Source organism: Crinia signifera, chromosome 5 (assembly GCF_055691185.1).
Source record: "Crinia signifera chromosome 5, ASM5569118v1, whole genome shotgun sequence".
Taxonomy (NCBI): Eukaryota; Metazoa; Chordata; class Amphibia; order Anura; family Myobatrachidae; genus Crinia; species Crinia signifera.
Window position 1 is genome coordinate 159,005,951 of NC_139221.1, and position 27,910 is coordinate 159,033,860.

A 27,910-nucleotide genomic window follows, 5' to 3' on the forward strand; every position below is an offset into this window, starting at 1 on the left:
TTCTGGCCTTGAAGAGCCTGGTTTGTAAAGCTGCTGCAAATGGTGGTTGACGGACCAGTGAGGATTCCGGACAGGCCGGATCTATTGTCGCAGGGCATAAAAAGTCAGCCACAACCACAATCATGGCACTTGACGGTGTGGCTGCTGAATCCGAATCCCTTAAGAGCAAAGGGTTTTCTGAAGCAGTTATAGCCACATTGCTGAAAGCAAGAAAACAATTTACGTCCAGTACCTATTATAAAATCTGGAAGAAATTTAGAAGATGGTGTGAGGAACATTCTAGTTCTCCGCAGAGTATCTCTTCATTACTGAATTTCCTTCAAGCAGGCCTGGAGAAGGGCCCAGCGAATAGCTCACTTAAAGTACAGATTGCAGCACTAGGGGCCATGATGGACATGGAGGTAGCAAGCCATAAATATAGAAAACGGTTTATTCAAGGAGCAGGTAAAATAAGGCCTAGATTTAGTCAACCCCTGGATCCATGGAACCTCAACCTGGTGTTAGGAGTGTTTTCCTCTACTCCTCCATGGCAGCATATATTTCCTACCCGTAACAGTGTTTTCATGGTATAATAATTTGTGTTTTTGTGTTAAAGCTGAGAAAAATGGAGACACTGAACTAAGGAGAAGGTGGCTTAATATACAGGCGGATGTCTTTTTTTCCTTTCCAAGAGTACTGCCCAGTGGGGAGGAACCCAGTGATTGGCTGCCATGGAGGAGTAGAGGAAAACATTATCAGGTAAGAATCTGATATTTCTTCTTTAAGTAGTTAATAAAAACTATTAAAATCAATACAAATCCTCATCGGGGAGCCTCACACATTGCACAGGTTCCTGGCACTGCACATTCAGTGAGGCTACAAATACGAGGTTCCAGGTTCACATAGAAAAATGTTCTCTGCATCTTTTCATTTTTGAAATACCAAACAATTCTTTCAAAAAATACTTTATTATAAACCATTTTCCCCCTGTAATAGGTATTTTCACAATCTAAAAACATGAATTTTTAAAACTTAAGAAAAACAAAACCATGAGACAATTTTGGATCACCCTGCCTCCTACCAAAACATATTTAAATAAAAACGAAAAAATTACACTAAAGCTCAGTGTCCAGTTTTCATCAGTGACCAGATATGGGCTCCGATGAACAGGAGACCCTGCCGGGGGAGCCGCAGAGGGAAACAGCTGATCGCAGTCGCAAGCTCCTGCGACCAGAGACCATTAGGGGGCTGAACACGGGAGCGTGCACCCAGCGATTTATCACTGCAGAAAAAATAAATCACTGGCAATATGGTCACTCAGCGACCATATTGCCAGCGATATTGCACCATGTGTACACAGCTTAAGAGTTAATTATACAGTACATTGTAAATTTTTGTTTTATGTGGGGGAGAAAAAATTTAATTGTCTGGTGTTGTATCTAAAAACTATGAAATTGCCAAAATCAAGCTATATTACTAAATTGATTTCACATGCATTAGTTATTTAAGAAATGGCAGGAATGAAATACTGCAGGGAGGCATCTTCGTGTAGTAAAATAAAGTGGACCATCCGTTTGTGTACAAGATCTGCAAAAAAAAAAAAAGTATTTAATTACCCAAACGCCAGTAAACTGTAGAATTCTGCAAATCAGTTTTAGCTTATTGCATAAGACATCTGTTAGGGACCATTACATTTAAATTAAAACTTGCTTTATATAAATAATTCAACCAATTATGTATTAACAATTTGTGAGCTATTAACTTGAAACGCCTGATATCTGACAAAGCCAACAATGTTTTTTTTACCAGCAGGATATATCCGATATATCCGATTGAGAATAGATATATGTGCAGGTTCGGATTTACTCGGTTTTTATCGCCAAATTATCGCAAGTTCATAATTTTTTTTTACTATTTAAAACATCAAAAATGTTAAGCTTAGAAAAAAAAATAATAATTACAGCTCCAAACGACAGAACTGAGTGTAGAAGTAACAAACAATTCACCCGTAACAACAACCTGCCCACATTCAGAGCTGGAATAAGGATGGGGGGGTACGTATCCCTGGTGCTACTCTCCTTAATAACATCCGCCGGTGCATGGATGCAACGGTTCTCTTACACAATAATACGTGCAGGTGCAGCACAGCCTGCGGCAGGGAGGGTAGAGATGGGGTCCGGTCATACACAGTCACAGCAGCAATGGCATGTGCAGTCGGTTATGCTTGGAGGAGGAGAGGGGAACGTGGACTCTCTCCCTCTCCTCTGGACACTTTAAAGTGAAAGAAAAAGTGCTGTGCTTAATCAGAACAGTGTGGGCAGTGATCGGGCAAGTCCATTTTCCCCCCTGCCTCCCCTTCTCTCCTTATGGTGAACGTCCGGCTCGCTCCTTCCCACACAGAGGGCTGCCCCTGGCACCCCCTCCCCGCAAAGCAGGTGTCCTGCCGCTCCACCCTGCCAGCACAGCAGATGTCCCGCCACACCCCACACAGTTGCCAGCCTGCAGCAACCCCTGTCCTGCACAGGCAGCTGCAAAGCAAGTGGCCAGTTAAACCCTCCTCCCACACAGCAGGCTGAGCTCCAGGCCTGGCAAAGGGGACATAAATGGAGTGCACTTGTTCGGAAGTTCAGTGGTGCCCCCAGGCTCAGATGGGCACACAAAAACCATTAGCTGCAGCATGTAACTGAAAGGAAGTAAGAAATAAAATATAATCAAGGTGGCCAGGGCGCCCATGTGGAGATTGCTTAGATCCCGTCCCTGCTGCTGCTGGAACTCTACATTACACCCTCCTGGGGTAAGTGGATGTAGTGGAAATGTAAGTGAGGTAAGTAAGTAAGTTTATGTAAGTATGGTAGGTGTCTGTCCATGTGTCAGCATCTGTCAGTGTGTCCATGTCCGACTTTCTCTGTCAGTGTGTCAATGACAGTCTTAGTGTCCGTAATTTAGGATCTGTCAATGTGTCAACGTCTGTCTTTGTGTCATCAGTGTGTCAACATCTTTCACTGTGTCAGCATCCGTCTGTGTATCAACACCTGCATATCTGTGTCTGCGTGTAAGTGTGTCGGTATAGCAATGTCATTTTAGTCATTCTGTTTGCCTCACCACCCTTATACTTTTAGCTCATGCCCTTTTTTGGTAATCACGCCCCATTACCGGTGATATAGTATTTCCTATCCTGCCATACTCCCACGCCAAATTGACCACTTCAACATACAGTATTTAGAAATCATAAAGATGCTGGCAGTCAGAATACTGACATCAGCATTCCTAACCCTCCCTTCCTGCAGCCTAAGCCTAACCCTCCTCGCAAGTGCCTTACCCTAACTTTTGTACCCCACAGCCTAACCGCAACCACCTTCTAAGTGCCTTACCTTCCACCCCACAGCCAAGCCCTAACCTATTCTGCCCCCACAGCCCAACCAATTCTGAGCTCTTAAAGTGACAGTACCCTCTTTTTTTCCCCCTGGATACACATGGTGTTAATTGGGAGCGCTTCACTGAGTGTTTGCTCATTTTGATCAACCAATTCTGAGCACAATACGAATAATCTGGAAATCTGGGGGAAAAAAAAAAATCTGGTTTGGTTTTGCACATGGGGGAGGGGGTAATGACGACTGTCCGAAGAGTTACTTACTGCATATGGCTTTGTTAGGGTTGACTTGCTGCCCTGCAAGAAATTGCAGAAGTTTCCGAATATCAATTCTGGCTTCCGACATGATATCTGGGTCTCTTTCCTGAGTGCTATTTTGTGAAGCTCCATCAGAAACTAGAACAGAAAAAGAATTAGGCATTCATTGCAACATAACCCAAATTCAACTTTAGTGATGAAGAACAGAACATTTTTGTGTGTAGATTTGAAGCTGTATGAAAAATAATTAGCACAGATGAAGTATACTTTTCTAGGGCTCATCTAAAAAACTATCAGTTTCTAGATTTAAGCCTAATATACTAGCACATGAATTAAATGCTTTTACTAGTTTTTAATATAGGAAATAATAAATTATAACAATCATTTTTATATTTGTGCAATTTCTCCTAATGTAACTTAAAATACTTTACAAAAAAAAAAAAACCTCATAAAATAAACTAAAAAGTTAATTTATGGACAGTTGGTGATTTTAGATAATACTAACAGTCCTTCACTTGTGACTCACAGTAAGCAAGTAGGGTTTATAAAGGAACCAAAAATCTGCTTCAAGTCCATTGAACCCTGATCATGTAGGGCTTTAAAAGTCAGTAAGCCAATATTGAAATAGGATTTGCCATTTTACAGGTAGCCAGCGAAGAGTAGAGAATGCATATTATGTGGCTGGAACATGGCTGCTAAATTAGCAGTCTGGATGCTTGGAGACCCTGGTACAGTACATTAAAGTTGTTAAAATGTATGGAAAATACATAATGATTGCTCCTTTTCATGTTTCATGGTTGAATATTAATGTAGTATTTTAGCGCTATATATATATATATATATATATATACACATACATACACATATATACACACACACATATACACGTGTATTGTGTTTCTTTCTTGGACTCGAGTGCAGCAATCACCATCCACTATACATCGCTGACTACCTCGGTAGCAACATCAGGAGGGCACCGGGCGCAGTAACCACCTCTACCTTGAGTGCCGGGGACCAGTCCCACATGTCTATGTATATATATATATATATATACTGATATCTCCTTTGGCTTGTGATAGAGCCGGGGAGACAAAGAGCGGCACTCACGGGTTTGTAGAAATAAGAATTTATAACATCTTAGTGGATTACATCAAAGTCTCAGTCAAGCGACGTTTCAAGGCAGGATGCCTTTTCATCAGGAGAGACCATAAAGTGCTGGTAGTGCTGGTGAGGGGATACAGGGAAGACAAGATAGTGCTCCGTGCTTACCTTAAATAGCCCGTGTGCGTGGCTCATGTTGCTGCTGCGGCGTCTCCGGGTCACACTTCCGGGTTCCGGGTGTCGAGTCCCACTGACGTCAGACCGTTGCCCGGCAACCACGAACGCTGAATATCCCAGGTACGCAGCGCATCAGTCCAGAGCTGTGTGTAAAACAAAAATAAGACCAACTGAGTGCTGTTGGAACATAAAGTGATCAACCAAAAGCAGTGCAAATCATCTGAGTGGGGCTGTATATAGATAAGAATAGTGCTAAAAAAGTTAAAAACGGCAGAAAATGACAAAGCGTTAGTATATAGCGGAGAATAACTACTAATACGTAGAATGCACCGCGTGACCTTACAGAGTGTTAGCACCAGGGAAAGAATAAGGGAGACATATACCAAGTAATAAAAGAAAAATAAAGGACATATCACATAACACAATATTCTTGTGTACAACTGTGTTCAGCCTTCTCGAGTATCCATAACTTCCGACGGTTCTGAATAGCATGTTGTTATACTAGAGTTCAATGTTTAAATAAATATGTTCCATGCTATCATTTCGTTTAACCCGACAGGGGCCATAGAGTCAAGTCTCAGAATCCATTCTGATTCTCGTTTGGACAGCATCAATTGTCTATTTCCTCCTCTGATCAACGGGGGGATGTGATCAAGAATTTGACACTGCATATCTGCCAAAGTGTGGCCCATGGTTTTAAAATGCCGAGCAACCGGCTGGTTGATGTCTTTGCCTTTCAGAATATTCGATATTGCAGAAAGGCAAAGACATCAACCAGCCGGTTGCTCGGCATTTTAAAACCATGGGCCACACTTTGGCAGATATGCAGTGTCAAATTCTTGATCACATCCCCCCGTTGATCAGAGGAGGAAATAGACAATTGATGCTGTCCAAACGAGAATCAGAATGGATTCTGAGACTTGACTCTATGGCCCCTGTCGGGTTAAACGAAATGATAGCATGAAACATATTTATTTAAACATTGAACTCTAGTATAACAACATGCTATTCAGAACCGTCGGAAGTTATGGATACTCGAGAAGGCTGAACACAGTTGTACACAAGAATATTGTGTTATGTGATATGTCCTTTATTTTTCTTTTATTACTTGGTATATGTCTCCCTTATTCTTTCCCTGGTGCTAACACTCTGTAAGGTCACGCGGTGCATTCTACGTATTAGTAGTTATTCTCCGCTATATACTAACGCTTTGTCATTTTCTGCCGTTTTTAACTTTTTTAGCACTATTCTTATCTATATACAGCCCCACTCAGATGATTTGCACTGCTTTTGGTTGATCACTTTATGTTCCAACAGCACTCAGTTGGTCTTATTTTTGTTTTACACACAGCTCTGGACTGATGCGCTGCGTACCTGGGATATTCAGCGTTCGTGGTTGCTGGGCAACGGTCTGACGTCAGTGGGACTCGACACCCGGAACCCGGAAGTGTGACCCGGAGACGCCGCAGCAGCAACATGAGCCACGCACACGGGCTATTTAAGGTAAGCACGGAGCACTATCTTGTCTTCCCTGTATCCCCTCACCAGCACTACCAGCACTTTATGGTCTCTCCTGATGAAAAGGCATCCTGCCTTGAAACGTCGCTTGACTGAGACTTTGATGTAATCCACTAAGATGTTATAAATTCTTATTTCTACAAACCCGTGAGTGCCGCTCTTTGTCTCCCCGGCTCTATCACAAGCCAAAGGAGATATCAGTGTATACCAATGAATGTGAAGGCACCACGGTATTTTACATCGTTTTGTCCGGAGTGCCGAGCGTATGCAATATATATATATATATATATATATATATATATATATATATATATATATATATATATATATATATATACACATACACACACACACACACACACACACACACACACACACACACACACACACACACACATACATACATACATACACACACAAAAGATTAGTAAATACACACTATTAAAAGCTTGGCTGGGATCAGATCACAAATGGAGGAAAAAGGTACATTACAGAAAGTAATGCTGGCCACACATCAGAAAAATCTTGTAGTGTATGGGGGCAAATGCCAATAAGCAATTTGCTCACAAATGCAGGAGAATGCAAAAAAAAAAAACATTCAGTGAAATTGTTTAAATCAAATAGGTCCAACTACAGTACATTGTCTGAGTGACCGTTGTTGTCCATTTTCAGATATGGGAAACAAATGACTTAATTACAAATTACATTTCCTACTATCCAGTACCAGGTTTTATTCTATCCAACCAACTAGTTGGGTGGTTGGGAGGAAAGTTGGTCTGATGTGTGGCCAGCATTAGGCCAACAATCCAGATGGCCTTTATTTGTAGGCTTATGCTGGCCATACATCAGACAAACTTTTTTCCAACCCTTCAAAACTTCCAACCATCCAAATTGGCTGTCTAACTAAAACAGTGCTCCACACATCTAACCAATGTTTCGGGGGGGGGGGGGGTTTGTGTTTGGAAGTTGGTGATGGGGAACAACGACTACAGGCACTGGGGATTGCGGGGGGAGGGTTTACCGCTGCCGGGGGAGGGGTGGATGTCGGGGACCAGTGTAAGTTGCCTGGGGCTGGGGGAGGCAGCTGGGTCTCTGAGACAGATGGGAACTAGTAGCGGTATAGTTTAAAAAGTGCTAGTATGGGAGTTTTTATGCAAAGATGGCACCAGAAACAATAATAAAAAAAAAAAACTACTTAAAATTAAAAGAACAAACAAAATATAAAACAAAAATGCAAATATATTTACATTACTGCCTCACAGCACCATGGCCCTGACTGTGTGGAGTTTATATATTCTCCCCATGCGTGGGACATTAGAGACAAAAGCCATGTTTAACCCCTTCCCGACGCAGCATGTTTTTGCCTTCCTGACAGAGGCCTTTTTTTCAAATCTGTATCAAATATGTATCACTTAAGTGGGGATAACTTTTTTTTGCTTTTACTTATCCCAGTGATTTTGAGATTGTTTTCCCGTGACACATTGTACTTTAAATTAGTGGTAAATTTTGGTCGATACATTTTTTTTTTTTTGTGAAAAATACCAAAATGTCGTAAAAAAATGGAACATTTTGCTATTTGCAAAATGTAAAATTTTCTGCTTGTGAGACAAATAATCATACCACTCAAAATAGTTAATAACTAACATAGACCATATCTAAACTTTATTTTTAAATCATTATTTCCAGCTCCTTTAATTTTTTTGGACACTAGGGGGCAGCAGAGTCTAAATTTTACACATCACACAGTTTAACGCTGCTTTTGGCTGTTCACGTTTGAACAGCCAATCGCAGCGATCGCCAATGACGGGGGGCATTGCTGCCCCCCCTGGGCAATGAGGGAGGATGTCTGCTGTCAGGGACAGCAGACATTGTCCCTCTGTCACCGCGTCTGTAGACGCGGTGGCACTTTGAAGTCATGACGTACATGTACGTCATGTGTCGGGAAGTACATCCCGGCCATGACGTACATGTACGTCAAATGTCGGGAAGGGGTTAATCCCCTATTTGCGTCTCACATTCGCATGCAATTGTACATTGATTGAGCTTATAGATCCCCAATTGATTGCTGTAACAATGCTCACATTAAAAGCTCATCTGCTTGAATATGGTCACAGGACTGTAGCTGCGGGGAGAGCTGGCTGGTATAGATTATTCTCTTCTTATAGGTTAGGCCATGTAGTAAGAGTCCTGTAGGCATGCCTTAAGCTTTGTAGACCCCCAGGACAGCTCCATCTATAAGGGCAGTGTTTCTGTGCTGCATTAGGCAGGTGAGATCCGCTCTGGGTTAGACCAATTTATTTCCTTCTGAATAGACTGAACATCAAAGCAGCCAGGAATACGCGGGTACACTGATACCGCTACCAGTTCCTATCCGCCACAGGGACCGCGCCGCTGATTGCCTAGCCTCCGCAGGGACACCCTGCCTGCCCTGCCCAGACCCGCTGCCGCTCATCTGGACCAGGATGGAGGCTGCAGAGGTACCTGGAACAGTAGGTGGACACTAGTGGATAGTGTCCACCTACTTATCGGGCAGTTGGGAGACAGTTATGCCATACATCAGGAAGATCAGCTGGGAAAAATCAAACAGGTTTGATTTTTCCCAGCTAGTTGGAACGACCGTTTTGGGCTGTTTATCAACATTTTTAGCTGTGTGGGAGCAAACGGCTGAGAATTGTTTGTTCCAACACACTATAAAGATTATCATCATTCCAACCAGCCTAAAAAATTGGCTGGTTGGAACAATATAGTTTTGATGTATGGCCTGCTTTAGAACCTTGCACATCATGTTATGGCACAGCTAGCTAATTTATCAGAAAAGAAGATTGCAAAAGCATCAGATCTCGACTCAAAGAGGTTTTATATTTCCCCTGTATGGAAAAGTGAAGATCACCTTTTTGGCTGTCATGATTAAATAGGAACTTAGACTACTTATGCTGTGTACACACGGTCCGATTTACTTTCCGATGTTGACGATATAGTCAACATCGGATCAGAATCGGATGCAGATCGCAAGGGTTTTAACCCTTGCGATCCCGATGCGCGTTCACGTATCGGAAGCCAGAAAGTCTTGGCTGCCTTGTCTATATAGTGCAGATCTGCACTATATAGTCAAGATTGGATGCAAATCGGATGTGCCTTAAGATCCTATCCACGATCCTATCTGATCGGATCGTGGATAGGATCTTAAGGCACATCTGACCGTGTGTACACACCATTAGAGATGATTTGGATGTTTATTCTTCTCTACAAAAGGGACTCTTTCGCCATTGACTTTTAAGCCTGCGATACCAAACCAAGTAGTTCAGCGATGTGGTATGGTGGATTAAACAGAAACAGCTGCAAAAGTACTACTGTAATTGTTGCAGTCCTATTATACTAATGAGGTAATGAGGGATGAGGCAAGAAGCTTCGCAGCTACTCCCAGAGAACTGGGAGTCACACCCTTATTTGTATGATACATTGTAATCTCCACAGGCAACATTCTATTTTGATGGACTGTGACTGAACCAAATGCAGTGGTGGTCTGTCCAAATAACAGAGTTAATCATTCATCCAAAAGACTTCTAATCCAATCTGGAACACAATATTAAAAATGTTCTGTTTGTAGCAAAAGGAACTTGTTTCAGATAGAGTACATTTATTATGCACAGGGTTCTCCGCCAAACTTTGACAGTTTATGATCAACCCATACAATGGTATCCCCCATGGAGAGAGTCACCTCGGATGGCCATTAACCCTAGACAAGCAATAAGGTATGCAGTTTCTTGAACTATCTTCCCAACGCCTTGAGGTTGTTAGAGAAGAGCTTGCTCATATCAGAAGGTCAATATTTTGCTCACTGACATTTTAACAAAGTCATCATCATAATAGTCGAGATTTTTAATTGTTAATGTCAACCTAATGACTACTTCCTATTGGTTCAACAAATAGAACATATAGAAACGGTTCTAACAATAGAATTCATTATTCAATAACCTACTGGCCATTTGCGTTGCTACTAGCTCTGCAGCTTCCATACTTTGTGCCATATTAAATCATGTTTTAAAGATATACAGGTTTGAGCAAAGGTGGTTAAACCAAACTCACTAAGGGCCAGATTCTCTAAGCTTCAAAAGTGATAAAATGGAGAGTGATAAACAGCCAGCCAATCAGCTCCTACCTGCCATGTCACAGACTGTGTTTGAAAAAATGTCAGACAGCAGCTGATTGGCTGGCTGTTTATCACTCTCCATTTTATCACTTTTGAAGCTTAGAGAATCTGGCCCCATGGCTCTAATCAAACACCTGTGATCAAGCATGGTGATCCTTAAAATATGGACTGTTAGGATGTCTTGAGGACAGAGTTTGAAAACCACTGTGCTAATTCTGCTATTCTATTGCATTTTCTGAACTGCCGAAGCCCACGTGACCGCTAATTGCCCACCCAAAATCTATTAAGTTACGTATTATCACGCCACTCGATTTTACTACGTACGCAAACGTAGTGAAATTGCATCGCATGCCGTCATTGTATGGCATGCGATGAGATTTTACCTGTTATAATGGCATTTAATGTACTATACCATATAATGTAATTTATTTACGCCCCCCCCCCCCCCCAGTATCCACGTCATCCCGAAGCATGGTGAGCTCAGTGAGCCCGTGAGGGGCGGCGGTACGCGTCCTCCGACCTTTTCATACCCCTACTATCCACGTCAGTGTGCAGTTGATTTTAGATAGTGTGGTGAGCGCAGCGAGCCACCGAGCCCGAAGTGTGGCAAGCCCCGCGAGGGGACATGGATTACTTTACATGTATTCCGCGTGCGCTCGCCACGCTTCGGGCTTAGTGGCTCGCCACACTATCTAGAATCAACTCCACACTGACGTGGATAGTGGGGGTATGAAAAGGTTGGAGGACGCGTACCGCCGCCGCTCGCCACACTTTGGGTTGAACTCAAAGGCCATTACATTTGACCGCTGATCTTTCAGTTTGTACTTTCTATTTCTGTCTGGTCTGATTTCCTATACAAAACATTATAGCAAAAGCTATAGGGCAATTTATTAGATTCTAGTAAATCTTCCAATTCATATGGTGCTACATTATATACTATTAAATAAAACAGTCTGAAAATAAAATTTGGAACTACTTACCACCCCATGGAGGATTCCCTAGGTCTTTGAAATGAGTTGAAACAGATACTAGATCGGTCTCTATTTTCAAGTTAATTTCACCATTGCCATTGGCTTCAATAACCTTCAAAATTTAAATTAGAAATCTTAGTTGAACCTTAATTCATGTGTAGTTATGACATCTGAAGCATACATCACAGCTTCAGATGCTTTGGTTTGTATAAAAACATCTTTAGAAGGCAATTTACTTTATTTGTATTTTTAGGTTTTCAGGTATGAGTTGAACACCTCTGTATTTTTATCCAATACTTCTGCTTAAATGGAGTTCATTATATTAAGAACATAACAAGGCATTTTTCATGAGAAGGTATTATTCCAAGCATCTTGGCTGAAGCAAATAATACAATTACTACAGTGTGTAAATTACCTTTTCACCTATTTTCTATTGTATCTTTGGTTCAAAGCTTGTTTAAAGCTAGAATTGCCAGTCTGAACCCAGTAATTGCATCAATTTTAGGATTTTAAAAGATTAAGAAACAAAAACACTATTCTCTACTCAAATACTAATAAAGCCTGTGAGGCACATGTAGACTTTAGGCACCCATACACTATGCGATTTGGGTACGATTTCATCCAATTTGGATGAATCTGCGCCATAAAATCCGCCCAAATCGCACATGTAGACATCTCGTGCGACCCGAAGTGCAGTTCCATGCGCATCGGAGTCGGGAGGTTGGACGTGCTGCACATAAGATTTGCTAAATCTTATGTGCAACCCGGAGCAGGGCGGGGGACGGCAACAGGCAGAGGATGCTGGCGACCAGAGTGTCGGGCGGAGGGAGCAGGTTGGGGCGGCTGAGGGAAACAGGGAGCTGGCCAGGGGAAGCCACTGCCGGGCAGGGCAAGCAGGAGCACTTATCACATGCAAAACTTGGCACATGAAGTGCCTAATTGCACGTGACCCCTCCCGGGGAGCTGCCAGAACAATCCGGTCAGGCTTATCCTTAGGACAAGTCAAACTAATGTATGCATCTTTATTCAACTTTGTATGTTTACCATATCTAATGCATCCATAGCCATGCATACTGAAACACATTTTACATTCACAAATTCTACTTCTTATTTATTTAGCACCTTCTAGAAGGTAATAGAACAAATCTGGCTGGTTGCTATTGGCAACATCCTATCTTCAGCAGAACGACCATCTTGGTACATTCATCCAATATACTGCTGTTGTCTCCAAGGAGTAAAGTAGGCACATAAGCTACCCTTGCTGACCAGGCTGCCTATTGCAATTCAGATGCAATTTTACTGTACATGAAGGTTACCAAGTCTACATAATGGAAAATTGCCCTCCACTCAATGAAATATTGCAGAAGCTACTTCTCTTTGTGTATATGGAATGCGTTTAACTTCAGAAAATACTTAACAAAAAAAAACATCTTAACATTACCAAATAAAAAATATATATATATTAACCCTTTGAGTGCTAATCTTGCTGTGAGAAATCCTCAAAATATCCACTAAAAAATGCCAGTGCCGCTCACAGCAACTGTTCTTTTTGTGGGTGCGATATTTAACTTAACTTCAATCAACCAACTTGGCTAAATTTGTATCTATTTATACTAAAAGAACAGTCGCTGTGAGTGACGCTGGCATTTTTACCGAATATTTTGAAGATCTCTCACAGCATCTCAAAGGGGGATATTCAATCTCCCGCTGCTATTCCCGATGGGGGAAGTAGCGGCGGGGCCCTATTCAATGCTGTCTTCCCCGACAGCATTGAACAGGGATCTCGGCAGAACGTGCCTGACTTCACAAGCAAGAATTGATGAGCTCCCGGGCGCAGCTCGACAATTTCGGGCCAAATCAGTGTCGAGCCGGCAGTGACCATATATTGAATATCCCCCAAAGGGTTAAAAAAATAATAATAAATAAATAAAAGTAAGCCACTTACTATAAAATTGCTCAAGTTTTTCATTCTCTCCACGACACTCTTCATAGTTTTAATTGGTGGTAAATATATGCTTACCTATATATATAAAAATAAAATAATACTAATAATAAGAATAATAATAGGAATATTCAAATCTGCGAGAGATGCACAAAATACGAGTGGCAACAGTTCTGTAAGATGCGCAAAATATGGGCTAGAAATGCCAGCGTCGCTCACATTTGTAATATGAATGAAAAAAAAAAGTGTTGTGTTAAAAAAATTATATTTCTTATATGAAGAGAACATTTCAGGTGATTATAATGAATACAAATGTTTGCTTGGCAATGTTCACACCAGGTTTGACAAATTCACTTGGCACACAAAGGGTTTATAGTTAAATTCCTATGACAAAGAAACAATGAAAGGGGGGGGGGGGGGTTAAAACCCTGAAATAGTCTGAAAAAACTGTATTTGGAATATACAGATAAGGGAGACTCAACCTGTATATTGTAAACATTACAGGTCATTATGATGAATCAAAAGGTTTGCTTGCCAATTTTCACAACTATTTTGGCAAATGAAATTGGCACTTAAAGGGTTAAAAATTTATTAAAATAAAAATCATGTCTCAAAATAACTAGTAGAGCATATAAATGATACTCTAAAGGTCCATACACACTGGGCGACTATGCCCAGTGTGTATGGACTGCAATGAGCACTATCATTGCTGGGGGGAAAGCCGCTTAGTGCACACACACCGAGTGGCTTTCCCCCCTGCCCTGCGCCGTCAGCGGGGAGAGGATGGCTTTTCATAGCGCAACGTTTTGCAAAGCCGCTCATCTGCTGGTATTACCAGCAGATAAACGGTTTCCTGGTGATGATGCGGGAGCGCGCAGCAGTGCTCATCGCCGGGGCATACACACTGGGCGGCTTTGAGCGACTTTCAGCTCAAAGTCGCCCAGTGTGTATGGGCCTTAAGTCCGGGTAGCTGCCAATATAGAATCATACTCACATCAAAGTCTGGCACAGTAGGTTCTTTAAAGTCATTCCACAGTCTTCTGGGAATAACACTTACAGGTATGTCATGCGTAACAATACGACTGCTTTTTGACAGAGAAGGCTACAAGAAAAAATAAAAATATATGAAACCATAACCATTAACTATCAATAAAATTAAATCAGAGTGGATCCCAAATTTACAATACATAAATTATAAGTATTGTAATTACACTTCAAACAAGCTATCAATCCAAGCAGGCAAATCCTGATGGAATATCCACAGATTATTATTATTTATTAAGTTATTTATATAGTGCATACATATTCCGCAGCGCTTTACAGAGAATATTTGAACATTCACATCAGTCCCTGCCCCAGTGGAGCTTACAATCTATATTCCCTACCACATGTACACAACATTCTAGGGTTCATTTTGTTGGAATCCAATTAACCAATTTGTATATTTTTGGATTGTGGGAAGAAACTGGAGTACCCGGAGGAAACCCACGGAAGTACGGGGAGGATATACAAACTGTGCACAGTTAGAGCCATAGTGGGGATCGAACCCATGACCTCAGCGCAGTGAGGCAGTAATGCTACCCATTACACCAGGGCTGGGCAACACAGGCCCTCCAGATGTTAGTGAACTACACATCCCAGGATGCTTTGCATTAGTTTTGCTATGTGGCCATGCTGAAACTGATGCAAGGCATGCTGGGATGTGTAGTTCATCAAAATCTGGAGGACCGGTGTTGCCCAGCCCTGCTGCCTCATAGATGTTATTAAATAAATAAATAATAGCTAATAAAGCATCAGTCATACATGTATGTACTTTCATTTGTTTAACAGTAACATATATACATAATGGCTTGGGAAACGTTAAGAAATTTATAGCTAGCTATGTCACTATAATGTACTTTATTTTAGAAGCCGAACACGAATAAACCATAAAAGGGCTAATCAACTCACTACTTCTACCCCTATTATACATGCACTCCCGGTCTTAGCTCCACGATCCTGTCAGATGCAGTGTAGTGGACCTTGGACTTGGGTCTGGGTAGTTACCTTCCCCACATGCAGAAATCCTGGGATGATTAGCATTCACGTGAAAAAAACCCGGGATATACTGTAGCTCCATTTGTGAAAGGGGTATTAGTTCATGCGAACATTCTTAATGTTCTTCATGAAATAGCATGTTAATTTATACTGGTTCGCAAATAAAATAGCCAATACCTGGATTAAAATTGTATCTGGATGGTAAGTCCACTAGATAGTCGGCGGCCACTAGAGGGGCAGTAAGGCTAGTTAGATACCGGTGGCTGATCGGCAGGACCATTGTCGACAGGACTTTTTTCAGGATTTTTTTGGTGCCGGTCTACTTGGATCATTCTTTACTATTCAAGTAAAGAGTTGGAATAGAACAGTGTGCCCAAAGCAAGACGAGCCATGTGAGGGGACACTGTGCACATATACAGTGTCCTGGGGACCCCTGTGACATTCGGCACCAAAAAAATTCTGAAAAAGTCCAGATGACCATTTGTCCATAGACCATGGTCCCACCAATCAACCGCCATGGTCTAACTAGCATTACTGCCACTCTAGCAACCTCCGACTATCTTTATGCGTATAACTAAGGGTGGTCGACCAAACCTCGTTAACCCGCTATGCCAAAACCAATTAAATCCACCAATTTTGGTGCACCAACCAAAGACACCCTTTCTCTGTCCTCCCCAACAAAACCAATTAAAACGTGGAAGGAACCAAAGTGCACTAAGGCATACATTGACTAGCCACCTAACTTTCCATGACTCTATCAGTAATCAATTTTGACAAGTCAGATGGTTCACCTGCCAACAGTCTGAAACTGGCCCGGATGCATACCATTACAGATTCTCCCTTTTAGGAGTAGATCACATCTCTTTTATACTATTTGAAATGGTCATGATTATTGTAGAATACATAGGTTTTGTTTTCTTGAAAATAAGTTAAACATGTCCTAGTGAGATATACGTAAACAAATAAAACCTCCAATAGCTATTTGTTGTGAAGACTTCGGTTCCATTTATTTTATTGGCAATAGAAAATATAGTGCTTTATGGGGAGAAAAAAATTCTAAATGCCTAATTTAGAGTCAAGTGCAAATACAGCTTAAAAGGGCCTATACACGAGGAGATGCTGAAGCATTCTGAGCGATGCTAGATCGCTCAGCACACAGCGATGTGTCAGCGCTTTGTGCCGAGCAATATGTCAGGGCCAGTGTGCTCCGGTGAGAACACTAGCCCTGACCGATTAATATACAGCATGCTGGAGATCAATCACCGGGAAATAGCAACAAGTGGGGCAGTGCATCGATGTCGCTCCTACACACGTAGCAATGTAGGGGCATTTTCTAAGTGAGACCACTTAGGATAGAAACTGCCCCTAAATCACTACATGTGTAGAGTGTACATTTTTAAAACCTGGTTCTATTTACATGACTACATGAAAGAAAAGATAATGGTGGAGCGCTAGAGTATAGTAAAAATGTATCAATTGGGTCTTACATTAATATATAAAGATTTATGAAATAAAATATGCATTCATTCCATAAAAATGATTATAATGATGCATAAAATGCTAATAACAAGAGTAAGCAAATATTTGAAATCAACTCCAACTTCAGCTAATGAAGGACTGGGAATAAAAAGATATACTTAGAAGCAGTCCCGCTTGTTCCTATAGTGCTCCTTTGATGGTGATTAATGTGCTCCAATTGATGCATCCATAGAGGTGTTAAACTGGAAATTGGTGGGTGTCCATATAACTGACTGGGTTTGAAGCCTGTGATGTTGTTCCAAACCTGGAGGAAGGCTCTCGCAAAGAATGGGGTCCCAAGATTGAGCAGGTGGTGGTGTTCCGATGGAATTGTTCCAGATGGAGCATAAGGTTGCAAATATATTGGTGAATCTGGTCCAAGACGGGTAAAGTGCAGTTAGTCCCAAAGTCCAACAAAATAGGACTGTGTTCTGATGAGTTTCGTCGTCTACTGACAACTTTTTCAAAGGTGTGACACTGTGCAAAGTCAGGGTTTAAATACCTGATGCATTTCCTGTTGTATGTATTTAAACCCTGACTTTGCAGTGTAGTCAGTAGATGATAAAACGCATCAGGTCACACTCCTATTTTGTTGGACTTTGGGACTAAATGCACTTTACCAGTCTTGGACCAGCTCTACCAACTTATTTGCAAACTTATGCTCCATCTGGAACAATGCCATCGGGACACCACCACATGCTCAATCTTGGGACCTCATTCTTTGGGAGAGCCTTCCTCCAGGTTTGGAACATCATCACAGGCTTCAACCCAGTCAGGTATAGGGACACCCACCAATTTCCAGTTTAACACCTCTATGGATGCATTAAATGGAGCACATTAATCACCATCAAAGGAGCCCTATAGTAACAAGCGGGACTGCTTCTAAGTATATCTTTTTATTCCCAGTCCTTCATTAGCTGAATCAAATTGGAGTTAGTTTCAAATATTTGCTTACTCTTGTTATTAACATTGTATGCATCATTATAATCCTTTTTATTGAATTAAATTATATTTGGTACTCTTTACCTAGCACGGCGCCCACGATTTTGATCGTGGGCATCGCAGGTAAAAAAAATCGCGGGCATTGAATGCACTAAAAATCGGGTGCGACGCGACCGACGCGATGCCCGCGATTTCCCATAGGGAACAATGTTAAATGTCTCAATTGACCCGATTTTCCTGTTCAATGTCTCAATTTGACCCGATTTTTCCATAGGAAACAATGTTAAATGGCCCACAGAGGCTAAACAGCCACCCTGAAGTGTGAAATGGTCCCCACAATTGTTAACGCCACCCCACGATCAACGTCAACCCGAAGCGTGGCGAGCGCAGCGAGCCCGCGAGGGGCGGCGGTATGCGTCCTACGACCTTTTCATACCCCCACTATCCACGTCGGCGTGGAGTTGAGAATAGAATAGTGTGGCGAGCGCAGCAAGCCACCGAGCCCGAAGCGTGGCGAGCGCAGCGAGCCCCGCGAGGGGACGCGGATACCTTCACAGGTAAACGCGTCCCCTCGCCACGCTTCGGGTTCGGTGGTTAGCTGCGCTCGCCACACTATTCTATTCTCAACTCCACGCCGACGTGGATAGTGGGGTATGAAAAGGTCGTAGGACGCGTACCGCCGCCGCACGCCACGCTTCGGGTTCACGTTGATCGTGGGGTGGCGTTAACAATTGTGGGGGCCATTTCACACTTCAGGGTGCCTATTTGGCCTCTGTGGGCCATTTAACATTATTTCCTATGGAAAAATCGGGTCAATTGAGGCATTGAACAGGAAAATCGGGTCAATTGAGACATTTAACATTGTTCCCTATGGGAAATCGCGGGCATCGGGTCGCACCCGATTTTTTAGTGCATTCAATGCCCGCGATGGCCACCGTGCTAAGTAAAGAGTACCTTATATTTTATTTAATAAATCTTTATATATTAATATAATACCAAATTGATCCATTTTTACTATACTCTAGCGCTCCTCCATTATCTTTTCTTCCTTTTTGCATAACCATTGTTTGGGACCGACCTTCCCTTGTGTGTGATCAGCTGACTTAGCACCCCCACTCCATTGGCTCCCCTTGTTTACCCACGGGTAAACACATTTTTTATGAATACATGAAACGTTACATTTCTAATACAACTTATTTGAGCCTTAAAATGACAAGTGTAGCTCTATTTCAAACAAACATTCTTTCATAGAAATCTATTTACATAATAAGTGTCTAAAGGCCCCCACACACTAGAACGAATTTTGGGGCGATTGTCCGATTTATCGGCCGATTTTTGACGATAATCGACAATAATCGGCCGGTTATTGCCGATTATCTGTAAGGTCGGAAATCGGACAATCAGCCAAAAAATCATTTTAGTGTGTGGGGGCCTTAAAATTACTAAGATGTACAGCGCAGAACAAAACATTTAGTGGACATTAAGAGAAGGAACAAGTTAACACAAAAAAAAAAATTGTTGTACAGTATGCTTATGTACATACCAGCTCCACTGCCAGCGTGAGGCAAGGACAGTGTTTATTTGTGAGTTTGATTTTTACAGCTTTGGCATTCTGTGCTGTTTTTAAAGCTCGAGAAATGTTTTCAGGCACCAGCTCCAAATAAATCTCATTTTGCTCGGCAGACACCCCCTCCATTTGATACTCATCAAAGAAATTAGCCTGAAACAGAAAACCAAACTTGAAGTATATAAAGCACTTCTATTTATTGCCATAGAGCAGGGCTGGCCAAACCGGTCCTCGAGATCTACCAATGGTCCATGTTTTCCAGGTTACCTAGCTGATTCACAGCTGCAGTCATTACCAACTGTCACATTTTAAAACCAGCTGCATTCATTCCTACTATAGATCCACAGGTTGCGTAGAAAACATGCACCGTTGGTAGATCTTTAGGACAGGTTTGGCCACCCCTGCCATAGAGCATACTAAGCCATAACATGCATTAACAGGCAGCTAAACCTAATATAGGAGTCAATATCTGTTTAGTCATAAATAGAAGTCTTCATTGCTTTGTAGTAATACTCCTGACTTGCAATACCAGCTTATCTAGAAAAAGCAATTTCCATTTATTTTTTATGTCATGGCTATATTACATGCATAGATATATCTCTCCTGATGAAGTCCAACCCATACCTGTAGGGTGTAAGAGACGAAACGCGTAGAGAGGAGCCTGTTTCTACCCCAGCACTTTATTCATGTAAGCTTGTTTTTTATTCACTTTATGCACTTTTAAATAAACTCCCAATTTTAATTGGAGTTTTTCTTTCCTATTTATCAACACACGGCACATGTGTTTGGATTACACATTGGTACTCGTGGGGAGACAACTGGAGTGTATCCAGATTTACAGTCCGGGTAGCAGCCTGGTAAACTATGAGACCTCTGTTTTAAAGATTCACTTGAGGAGCACAATAATCACTTGAACACGGCACGCACATTACTTTTATTTACAAGTGTAAATACCCACTTATTACACTAGAGAGCGCTGTTTCTCATCCATTTCCTAATATATATACCGTATTTGCCAGCGTATAGGACGATTTTTAACCCCTGAAAAAAATTCCTCCAAGTGGGGGGGGGTCGTCTTATACGCCAGATTCGCCTTATACGCCGGGTCTGCGCGGGGTTAATGGAGGCGAGGTGCAGCAGGGATGGAAGCGGTGGCGAACGGAGCGGTGCTTTGAATCTGCCGTTGCTGCGGCCGCCAATCCAAAGCGCCACTCGCGCCGGTTTGAATGTCCCGCTATTCGGGAGCCAACCAGGGCTCCCGAGTCGGGAGCCAATGGCAGATGGCTGCGGCGAGCCAATCAGCGCTCGCCGCGCCGTACTCAGCCTCACACCCGGCGTCTGACGTCAGACGCTGCCAGGAAGGAAGTCCCCTGGCTGAGGAGCAAGAGGATGCCGGAAGCCGCCTCAGAAGACTGCGGCGGGGAGAAGAGCTCCTGCGGCCGCTGAAGAGGCCAGAAGACGACGGGGCGGTGAAGAGGAGAAGCAGCGCCGCCGCTGGCCAGGACCGGCCAGCGGCAGAAGAAAGATGGCGGCCGGATCCGGAGAGGCCAGCAGGGGTGGAAAACAGAAGAGCTGACAAAGCTCCCCCCTGCGGCCTCTCCTAACAGCAGGTAGGCGGCCTCAGGCCACCTACCCCTCCCTAGACCACCAGGTGATCGTGCACTAGGCCCGTGGGTATAGATCAGGCCCCTCTGGCCTGTGGGCATGATAGTCGGGCCCTCTCGGCCCGTGGGCATTTCATTCCCTCCTGGCCCTTATTGCATTTAGCTGGGCCCTCCTATTGTTGGGGGGTCTTCTTATACGGCCGGTCATCTAATATGCCGGCAAATACGATATATACATACATACACAATGTTTCTACATAGGATCATACAGAACTTTTCCATACATGCATACCTTTATCTTTATGCATGGAAAAACGGAATGGAAGCCTCTAAGTGCATGCAAATCACAGTAGAAGCCTGTTCACATGATTGCTAAAAATGTACAGATGTGTCCTAATATTAAGCTTCAATACACCATGCAGAGCAAGATACTTGGCAAGAGTGATCCATCAGGACCCGTGCAGCTCTGCCCTCATTGTGTGGCTTTTTTGGTGAAAATGCATCTTGAGAGCAACACAATTTGACTAGGATGCATAAGGAAATACATTTTATATATGACACTTGTGTGCAACCAAGTCGCATTACAGAGCAGAACATGTTGGAAAAAAGCTGAGGCTTGTACATTATAGCACTTTGAATACAGATTCAGAGACAGTCACACACATACAGTACAATTGTCATACCAAATTAATCAGCTCAGACTCCTTATGCGTCCTAGTCACACTGGGCCAGATGTATTAAACTTCAAAAGTGAAAAAGTGAAGAGTGATAAACAGCCAGCCAATCAGCTCCTACCTGCCATGTCACAGGCTAGGTTTAAAATATGACAGGTAGGAGCTGATTGTCTAGCTGTTTATCACTCTCTACGACATCACTTTTTGAAACTTGATACATCTGGCCCACTGGCCCTTATTCTGGTTGGTGCGGTAATATCCGCGTGCGTTCGTGCCGCCGATGTTTTGTGTCTGTGCATGTGCGAGCGGAACGCACGGCCACATTCCGCATGAAATGTGTACACTACGAACAGGGGGTGGAGAGGGGTGTGAAGGGCTGTTTGGGCTCATTACCATATATTTACACCCCGCGTTTCATGGGCGTTCCCATGCAAACGCTGGGCATACGTATAATAATGCGGCCGTGACGCACGTGTAGGGGGCGGACATATGACATTGCCGGATGTCAGCTGCCCGCCCAGATCCCTGCTTTTGCATGGAGAAATGCCCGTGTGGTCTGAGGTTGCGGGAGCTGCCTGGCCATTCGGTCCTGCATTCGATGGTCTGCAACCATCGAATGATGGGGGAGGTTCCCTGAGATGGAGGAGGTGTATTCATGAGAAATACACATGCGGTCCATTCGGTCAGCTTCTTACCGCGTACGGACGGAGTTGGCGATCCGTATGGAAGGCGGGGTTTAGGATGCACGGTGCTGGACGCATATTCTGATCCGGCCGCACCGATCAGAATAAGGGCCACGGTGTTGCAATTAAGATGTATTTTTGGCAAAAAAGAAAGCAGACTCTGGAGGAGTCTCCCACAACATGGAATTCCATGGGGATCTGTTGGGAATGACTGCAGCAAAGATGTAGGACATATATGAAGATGTGGGCACAACTGCAGATACAGGCAAGTCTTTAAGGAAGTGTATCTCTAGTAGGTACAATACACAGTTTACCTACTTCCTTTAAATGACAGATCACTCTAGCTGATCATACTTCTTAATATTTATATACCAACAGCATTTTTCCCTTACACTTTACAATTGGACCTAAAAACTAACATTAGGGAGGGTATTCTGGTTGACTCGCGGCCCTCGCAATGATTGGTGTAATCATCCATTTGCAGCCTTGTTAGCTGCCTGCGTCACCGGGCCATTACCATGGGAACGCCCATGGAACACCGAGCGTTCCCATGGGCTGTGCCCCCTACTGCTAGATGCGAGCGGGACTGCGAGCATGCAGTTCGCCGTGCCCGCTCACACCAAACATCTGCCCACGTGCAGATGCTAAAAATTGGTCCCCGTGTTCCGATTTAACTAGAATAACCCACAGAGTACATTGCATAAGAGCTGCAGATTAAAGTCTTTCCAACCGATTGGGCCTTCCTCAGAAACATCCATGTATTAGGAAAAAAACTGCAGCTGCTACATTGTAGCACTTTGTGTACAGACAGGGACTAAAGTGGCCATACACTTGAACAATCTCAAGCCTGAACTCAAAATTTCGACAGGTCGCGCAGTCACGTGGTCCAGCGCATTGAGAGGTCGATCATAAGTGATACACATATGACCCATCAGCTTTGCTCTGGGTCGGAAGCAGAAGGGATGTGCTTTTAATGCACATACGATCGCTCTTACGACTTGCATAGGATCAGGTCGTATGCAGGTCGTTCTGATGTATGGGCACCTTCAGAAGCACAAAGATATACAGGTGTCAGCTCCAATTAAACAGCACAGTCTCATCTTGCATCCCAGTCATTTTGTGCTGCAAATAAGATCATTTTCAGCCCCCACCCAAAAAAATAAATAAAATTTTTTACAAAAAAAGACAAGCTAGAAGATTGTCACGTGAACTAGTGTGCTAAGAGGGGATGTTTGCTGTGATTGCAGGAAAGATGCATGAGAACATATATGTATATGGAAGTTATTTTTTCTTTAGCACGTTTAGTGTGGTAAGCAGTATTCAATTGCAGGCATTTTAGCCTGTTTTTCAGTCATTTTTTACCAATGCATTTTCGTATTTTTTGTGGTGGTGCTTGTCAAAAAAGCATGAGTAAAAAAAAAAAAAGACTAAAAACATCCACAATTTCACTCAAAAATACATGATTTCGCCTAGGCAAAAAAAAAAAAAAAAAAATCGGCACTTACCATTTTTTTTTTATTTTAACAATAGAACACCCTTTAGTGTGCAAATACATCTATCTGCAGTACAGGTTGAGAGTATCCCTTACCCAAATTTCGTTATCCAAATAAGCCTAGTTTCCAGAATTGTTTTTTTGCTAAAAAGCACTACTGGTGGCATGATATGCAACTGGCACTATATATGTACAAGAAAATAATTGCTTAGCAATCAAATTTAGTGCCTGAGATAGCACGCAAACTTTGTTTTATTTTTTGAAACATTGCTTCATGCATAAATAAAATACATATTGTGTGTATTGAACATAAATGCAAGATACCTCACTAAAATATAAAATACGGAGTAATCCATTATCCAAAATGCTTCTGGTCTACCATTTTCACTACTTTGAACTACGTCACCAAGCTGCAATTTGCCACAGTATATGGCCTACAAAAATCATATCTTGGCTACATATACCAGACAGGTTCTTTCAATAGCATGTATAAAAGCTTCTGGAAGTTGCCATTCTGCCACATATTATTCACTGAACCAACAATATATTCCTTTTACAAAAAGAGATTTGATAGCTTAACCCTTTGAGTGCCAAAATCTGTGAGATATGCGCAAAATATTTGCTAAAAATGCCAACATCTGTGAGATCTGCAAAATATGAGTCAACAGCTCTGTGAGAGATATGCAAGATATCAGCTAAAAATGGCAGTGTCGCTCACATTTGTTATATCAATTCTAATAAAAAATGTTGTGTAAAAGATTATATTTTGTACATAAAGCTAAACACTACAGGTCCTTATGATGAATAAAAACGTTAGTTTGGCAATTTTTACAAATTCACTTGGCAAGAGTTAACTCCGAGTGTAGAAGAGCAGTATTTGGAACTGCATAGTGGATTTCAGATGAGGAACTTCTGACAGCTTGCTAAAGGGAACAGAGTTGGCAGAGGCATGATATTTAAACAAGGAAATCATATCACATGCAAATCCCAAATATTACCTGGGAAAGCTCACACCACATGCTAACACCTCCATTAGCCACTTTGTCAGTGAGAATAAAATAAAGATTGCTAGCTGTAAGCCGGAAGGTGCATGATTTGGTCAACTTGGTGATTGTGTTGATAACTCCTGGAAAACAATAAAATTCAATATAATTACATACTGTATAGATCAATGTATTAAGTATAATTGAAACAATAAACTTAACAAAAAAAAATAAAAAATACACATTTTACCACCCCGAGGACACTGTAGGACAGGATTGGCCAAACCGGTCATCAAGATCTAAATATCTACAGTCCACACTTTCCAGAACACCTAGCTCAGGGCTGGGCAATTGCAGGCCTTCAAGATGTTGATGAACTACACATCCCAGGATACTTTGCATTAGTTTTGCTATGTGGCCATGCTGAAACTGATGCAAGGCATGCTGGTATGTGCAGTTCATCAACATCTGGAGGGCCGCAATTGCCCAGCCCTGACCTAGCTGATGCAAAGTACTTCGGGGCAGATGTATTAGGTGTCATTATGGGGGAGAAGGGGTATAGCGCATGTTATGTGCACGAATACTGCTTCTCCCCATGTATGAAGGAGCTGGGGTGCTCTAAATGACAGGAGAGCTATGCGCCCTTGTCTATATTGGCGCTGCTCTCTAAATGATAGCAGGCCAATATGCAGGGCAAAATGTATGAACGGCCAGAAGCGATGACTGTTCCGCCCCCTGCCACTATCCGCTAAACCTTATCCCAACAAAAACAGCGCGAGCTGTCTATGTACCTTTCTGCTTCACCTCATTAATGTCAACATGCATTTGGTCGGCATAGACAAAATGTCAACATCATTCTTTCATAATTTTTTGGGTACTTTTTCATGTTTTACCATCCACGTGGACTTCAAATGGTAAAGGTAAAGAGCGGGATTCTCTAAAATCCGCAGCCCAGTATCGCCGGCATTCGCATTTCTAATGACCGCATATTCTCTAAAATATGCGGTCATTAACGCAAGGGACAGCTCTTGCGATAAGAGCTGTCCCTTGCGATGCGGCGCCGTTGCTGGACTTCCGGGTCTATGACCCGGGAGTCCGTCTGCGCATGCGCAGACTGACGCGCCGGCCGCAGGGCATGCTGGGAGGGATCCGTGACGGATCCCTCACACACCGCTGCGGTAAGAAGCCCATAGGCTTCTGCAGGGAACCGCCAGCTTTTGCTGGCGATTCCCTCCGCAGCGGTGACACTGCGGAGGGAGGTTAGAGAATACAGAAATGCGGTAAAACCCCTGATAACGGGGTTTTTACCGCATTTCTGTGATAGAGAATCTCGCCCAAAGTGTGACGATCGCAGTGGTAGCAGACCAAGGCACCTGTCCTGAAGTATGGCGAGCTAAATGTTTGTGGTATACTAGTTGGGGGTCAACGTGCTGAGGTGTTGAGAATGACACCAGAAAGACAGGTTAACCTTTTTGTTTGCTAAACTTTTGACTATCGAGATAATCCACACACCAGAAAGAGATCTTTCAAATCATTTCAGAAACGAAGAATTAGACGTTAGAAGTACACTTGTCTGATATAAAAGCTACTATAAATCTCATTAACTTATTCTACTTCAGCGGAGTACTGCTCCCACTATTTCCATAAATGAATGTACTATCTTTACCAGATCATTATTTCAGTATTTATGAAATTATATATAATCATGACTACTGAAATAAAGTTATCCACCACAGAAACAACAGATGGTAAAATTATACACCTGCGCAAGCAACGAAGGGAATGGAGCAGATAGATAGGGTTCCACTATGAATGAATGAAATGACACTGGCTGCAGCAGTAACGTATGTACACACACAACAGTAATACGCACGAGTGAAGTGGTTGAGGCAGCTGACATCCACAATCTTAGAACGAAACCGCATCTTATGTAATAATAGATATATTATCACGTATTCCTAACACATCTTTCAGCAGTGATCTCTCCTGTGGCTATCGTGGCAGCGATGATATCCCTGCAGGTCTACAAACACGTGACCGACCGCACTTCCACAACATGTCATAGCCGCGCCCCCTGCACAGAAACATCCAATAGGTAAAGCGAATACAACTAGTCACTAGCAGCGAGCTTAGTAACTTCCGGACCATGTATATGAGGAAATGATGCCATGATGGTGATTGGTTATGTTAGTTTCGTTTCAGTTTGGTTTACTGGGCAGTGGGCGAGACTCGAGAGACAGTTATTATAGAAATGATAGAGAAAGATACTGAGGGACGCTCTTATCTGCGGGGGTGCAGAGAGCTTTGGCGGGTCTAGCTAATTTTAGAGGCGTGCCCTAATCGTGCACGGGCGTCCACGCCCTCTTATGCAAATTTATGTAAAAACTACTTTTAAGTACTGAGTGCAGATTGTGGAGGTGCTACAGTAAGCATAGCCATATGTGTGATTGCCAATGATGTCGATGATACCAGCGCATACCTCCCAATTTTACAACTGGGAGCGTTTTTTCTTACTTTTCCCACCATGGGTCCATGTCTACCTGGAGGGGGAAATAAAAGAACATAACCAACACCTACATAAATTACAGATAAAATAAAAAATGCTGTGAGAGCGTCTAACAACTTCCTCCCTCGCCTAACGTCACATCCTGGTCAAAACACAGAACTGGATCTAAACCCACGACAATTGGGACAGTTGGGAGGTATGCCAGCGACCATCGATGATCATTTATATCAATGTGAGCAGCTATCGTTAGGTTTGGCCATCGACGGTCATCCCTTTTCTTTGACTAACAGGCCCCTGGTCTAGGGGCCGGAGCTATGCTCAATGTCTTTAAAATCATGACCTGATGCACCTTTGACGCACCGAGATGGGAGCGGAGCTACACCCCAGGTGGGTGTGGCCTCATTCAGAAGGGGCATGGCTTAGCACCGCAACTCCCAT

The 27,910-nt window shown here is 42.8% G+C and overlaps 1 protein-coding gene across 2 annotated transcripts; it reads right to left on the minus strand.

The window, feature by feature from the left end:
* Window positions 1-928: 928 nt before the first annotated feature.
* On the minus strand, window positions 929-27,044 carry HUS1 (HUS1 checkpoint clamp component). 2 transcript variants are annotated; one of them, XM_083188184.1, is made up of 8 exons: window positions 26,840-27,043; window positions 24,982-25,109; window positions 19,507-19,683; window positions 14,461-14,568; window positions 13,470-13,544; window positions 11,534-11,636; window positions 3,614-3,745; window positions 929-1,566 (listed from the first exon to the last, which is right to left on the minus strand). In XM_083188184.1, exons 1-8 carry the CDS (start codon window positions 26,889-26,891, stop codon window positions 1,484-1,486), a joined length of 858 nt encoding a protein of 285 aa, XP_083044310.1. In that variant the 5' UTR covers window positions 26,892-27,043; the 3' UTR covers window positions 929-1,483. The 2 variants fall into 2 exon arrangements, with proteins under 2 accessions (XP_083044310.1, XP_083044311.1); XM_083188185.1 differs by lacking the exon at window positions 13,470-13,544 and having other exon boundaries at window positions 26,840-27,044.
* Between the last annotated feature and the right edge of the window lie 866 nt (window positions 27,045-27,910).

What these genes read in the sequence shown, in the direction of transcription:
- HUS1 (XM_083188184.1), bottom strand. Translation starts at nt 26,891, where the DNA reads ATGCGGTTTCGTTCTAAGATTGTGGATGTCAGCTGCCTCAACCACTTC. An exon ending in CTGCCTCAACCACTTCACTC is followed by an intron (nt 25,110 to 26,839) that starts GTGCGTATTACT and finishes ATTGTTTTCCAG; the next exon opens with GAGTTATCAACACAATCACC. An exon ending in TGTGGTGTGAGCTTTCCCAG is followed by an intron (nt 19,684 to 24,981) that starts GTAATATTTGGG and finishes TTTCTGTTTCAG; the next exon opens with GCTAATTTCTTTGATGAGTA.